This window comes from Phaethon lepturus, unplaced genomic scaffold, assembly GCF_000687285.1.
Source record: "Phaethon lepturus isolate BGI_N335 unplaced genomic scaffold, ASM68728v1 scaffold10667, whole genome shotgun sequence".
In the NCBI taxonomy this organism is placed as follows: domain Eukaryota; kingdom Metazoa; phylum Chordata; class Aves; order Phaethontiformes; family Phaethontidae; genus Phaethon; species Phaethon lepturus.
Genome location: NW_010549866.1, coordinates 97796 through 102374, shown reverse-complemented (window position 1 = coordinate 102374; position 4579 = coordinate 97796). Strand labels below are relative to the sequence as shown.

The following is a 4579-nucleotide window of genomic DNA, read 5'->3' as shown; positions in this document are numbered from 1 at the left end:
GGAAAGATCACAGCTGTGAGACATTGAGAGGTATCCCACCTATTAAATGAAGTTGTTTTAACTAGACTTTTTCCTGAAATGGAAGATGTAAGATTAAGCATTTTCAGCGGGCTTCTGAGCAGTGAATCCCAACCTAATCACCTTAGTCTGTGTCAACTATTATCAGAAGCCTGAAAACAGCCAGATCTACAGGCTCTATCTCGGTCTTGCGTTTCTTGTCTGTCTCAGTTGGTCCCTCAGTCAGTGCTGTCCGTGTTGGATCTTTCTCTGAGATGACCGTGGAGAGGTTGGATGCCTAATTTTAGAATCAGGAATGAGGTATCCAAGCTTTAAGCGCTGCGATACCCTGTATCTTCTGTGCATATAATTTTTTAGGTGTCTCAGATCAGTGTTTATTTAGTTCTGTTGAAGGTGCTGAGCTATAGGGCTTTGTTGTTATGAATGTGAAATTGAGGATGTGTTTTATGCAGAAGCTCTTTGCCTAGCTTTACCAGAAATAGGTTGTTATTAATGCTTAATTCCTACATCAATTTATAATGATAGCTTTATTGAAAAACCATCAGGTACAAGCATACCTGTTGTCTGTTAGCAGAGATGTATTAAGACACGTTACGGTTCTTGTCCAAGTTGCTGAAGAGATGTAGAAATGGGAAGCAAACTGTTGAGAAAATACATTCCCCCTCCCCCCTTCACCTTATGAAGTCCAATTCTGTTAGGGAAGAAGAAAAAGGAAGTGGGAAAAAATAGCATTCCTACCAGCTGACTAAGCAATTTTCAAGTTGTTAATTTGTGTTCATGTAAATCTTTCTCCTCAGGTTTCCTGGCATTGCTCTTAAAGGCAAGAAGTATAAACCACTCTTTGAATATTTTATTCAGGTAAGATGGAACAAGTTTGGTGTTCAATACAGGATACAAAGATAAAAGTAAAAACAGTTTTCAGTATTGCGTATTTATATTTTAAAAATCTTGCATCCTGATAACAAACCCCATCTTGTATTAAAGTAGTTCTAAATCCAAGTGAATTGTTGAAAACCAGAGGGTTGACTCTTTTTTTTCCTGTTTTTTTTCCCCTTAATTTTTAAATACACCGAGAGTAAGAATTCAGTGATACATAGTAGTTCTGCTTTAGATAGCAGAAAAACTCCCAATACACATTAATAAATACGCCGTATTCGCTCAACTTTTCATCGGCTGAGCTTCTGCTGTCTGCCTATTAAGTCCACAGATTTTGTATTCACAGGAGAATGACTTTGTGGATAACAGTCGCAGATGTGTAGTGTTTTCCATTGAAGAGTTAAAAGCCTTTGCTAAAATAACTACAGATATATCTGGCTTTTATGGATGTGCGGCATTTAAGTGCTGCGTAAGTCTGGTGTAGTTAGTCGCTCTGCAGGTGATAATAGAATATAAAGCAATAAGAGACAGGGTAGAGTATTTATATATTTTTAAAAAATTCTGATGGAAAATGGATTAAATTTTTCAAAGAGTTGAAGTGGATTACAGTACTGCCGGACAAGCAGCTGTTAACTTGTGTGAGGGATTTGGTCGTTTGTGACTACCATCTGTTCTGAATCATGTGCTGAAGCTGGCAAAGGTGAGAAAACCTCTGTAGGGAGCAGGACCTGTTATTTCTAGAGAAAGGTCAAACACGTAGCTGAATCTGAAAAACAGGACTGCAGGTGTAGGGGTTTCGAATGGATACATTTTCTGAGTCATGCTGTACTTCTAAGGAGCAGACAGGCAGATACTGCTTTGGTTTGGGTTTTGTGTTGTTTTTAGAATGGATTTATTATCTCAAAATATCCTTCTTCAGAACAAGCCAAACCTAATATTTTGTAACATATTTGGTTCAGCTGTGGCTGCAATTTTTTTATTACTACTTTTGCATTAAGGAATAGAAAATATATCTTTATTTTTCATTATTTATATACTGAACACACTGCAAATTGCCAGATATTTTCTTGTCAATTTTTTCCCCCTTTTTTTTTCTTTTTTTACTGACCACCTTCTCATTCTCTGGAAGAAATAAAGAAAATGTAATGTATTGCTATAAACGCAAACTTTTTTTTTAATTAGAAGGTACAGTGGACATACAAAAATGCAAGGACACTTCTGTATATAGAATCTCTGTAGCTTTCTTGGTCATAGCCTCACTTACAGGAGTATATTGATTTGTAGTCTGTTAAGCACAGAACTGTGTGAAGATCTGTGGCTGGAAGAGTAATTGACTATAAGGCTTTCTGGAGAGGTCGTAGGTTTAATAACAATTGCCACTGTTTAAATGTAGTATACAACCTGGGTGTCTCAGCTCTGGGAAATGACTAAATAATGTTAGGAATGTCCCATTTTAGTTTGTCTCATTTATTTTTGATGCAGTTCTTGACTCTTAAGGGTGGTCAGTGGCTTTTCCATGTTCTTAAGAATTCTCTTTTGCTGTATATTTGAAAAACATATTTTTGTGTTGCAGTGCAAAGATAAAGGTGCCTTTGCTGTGGTAGTAGACAGTTACGTGAAGGAGGAGGAAGGCACAGGTGTTGTACATCAGGCCCCCTATTTTGGTGCTGTGAGTATGAACTACATATCTGTTCTGTTATGTTAATTTTGTTCCAACACACATTGCTTGGATTTCCAGCTACTGGGGACCGTCTGTCAGGGTGACTATGATATTAAATAATCCTCCCATTTCCTACTTAAAAATGTAAGAATCCAATGTAGCATTGTATTCTAGTGAGTTCTTGCACTCACGAGTGCCCTTTGTGTGCTAGACTGGAGATTTTAGGTGTCTCTAGATTTAGTTACTGCTGTGGTATGTGAAGTGAACTCATGACTGTATCTTCTGGGTGTCATTGGTCTTAGCTTTTCTCAAAGTCTAAATTTACAGCTCTGAGAAGAAATGATCTGTTACACTGATAGTCAAAACTGGCTTTGCTAAGTGATAATTTTGGATCGTAATAGCAGTTCTGCTCAGCACACTGCCCCTCTTCAGTGTTTCAGTTTCATTACTCATTGGGCTTTTAGAGAATGAAAAAAAATGCTTTGACTGCTTTTGTACTGACACTTTATCCTCAGTGTAAAAGGATTTTGTTGCTCTCCATTCTTTTTTCTCATTGTCCTTTCCTTTAGTCTATTCTTCTGAAGGTTAGGAGGGATAATTTTTCATGGATTTCATCATTTCAGTTTTTAGACACATGAATTAAATGCAGTAGTTTAGACTCATTGTCCTTTTTGTATAGTGCCCTGTCTTCAGCCATTATCCAAAGATGCCCTCAAAAAACTTGCAATACAGCTGCCAACGCCCAGCAGCTAGCAATCCCTGGACCACAAGCTATATCATCATTTCCAGAAACTGTTGGCATTAGTAATAGGCCTCTTTGTATTCATATGAAATATCCCATTCTTTTTCAGTCTTTTTTTTTTTTTTCTGAAGGGTGTGTCCATTGTGGCAGCGTTTCCCTTGTCAAGAGGAACATTGATAGGAAAAGATGTCCCAGCTGTGAATTGAGAAAATCAGACTGGGCTGGATGTTGTTAGTTAATAAAGAAATTCATGGTGACTGGCAAAGTGTCTTAAGGAGCCTGAAGCCTATCACACTACTTGCACCTCAAAGACTCCCCTATAGCTGAATCCTGCAAGGACTTGACTGAGGGGTGAGGAAGCAGACTTGGTTTTGAGGCAGGAGCTCTTGCTGTAGGAGCTGGAGTAAAGGATGAAAATAGGCTACTAATAGAGAAGGAGCTCTGGAAGAAACTTTCCTTTGGCTGCTGTATTGTTTTGTTGTGTATTTGCACAATACAGTTCAGTTGTTGGAAACAGCTTGTTGGAAAGCCTGACTGGCCAGTTAGAGCGAGGATTATCTGCCCTTTTTTATTTGATTTTGTTATAAGCCCACAGAGATTTGTGTAAACACAGAGCAAAAAAATCTTTTGTCTCTCTCTCCTGGGAAGTTCAGCAATTATCTTTAAAGCCATTTTAAAAAAAAGAGAGTATCAGTTAAATGCATTGCAAACAAAAAAAATGCATAAAATATTTGTGTGAGGGGAAAAAAGTACACTAACATCACAAACAAAACTTTGCACTCATTAACTAAGGAGCAGCTTGAATTTATAATGCATGATACATAGACCGGAGTCAACTGGGTATGCTACCTTTAGAAGGAAATTACATACTATATGTTGCACTTAATGCAACTACCTTGTTCTTTTGGGGTGCGTGTAGTTCACTTTTGACAGCCCCCTCATTATTCTTGTTCAGAAAGGCTCACAAAGGGTTCTGGTTTAGGTTCAGAAATTCATCATTGTACAGTAGGCTCTATATAGAATACTGAGTGTTATATGCATTGGCATTAAATGTTTGTCTTTAAGTAGAGAAGCTGAGATTAAAGAAGGGGGATAACTCATGATTTGTAGGCAGGACTGTCTTCCGAATTAATGGGCTTCTCTGAATTCCTTTACTGTTGTGTTGAAGGTGAACAGGAAAGAGGGAAGGGGTAAGTGGAGCAGGAGGCAAGGGTTGTTGGAGAATAAAAAGAGCTCAGTCCTTCACAGAAAGTGTCGTCTTATCTCTATGCCTTCTCCTCAAT

The 4579-nt window shown here is 38.0% G+C and overlaps 1 protein-coding gene across 1 annotated transcript in view; it reads left to right on the top strand.

The window, feature by feature from the left end:
- IARS (isoleucyl-tRNA synthetase) overlaps positions 1-4579 on the top strand; it is a 103584-nt gene that overhangs the window by 21306 nt on the left and 77699 nt on the right. Inside the window, 2 exon segments of the mRNA XM_010290383.1 lie at positions 816-876; positions 2468-2563. Coding sequence (XP_010288685.1) covers positions 816-876; positions 2468-2563 — 157 coding nt within the window.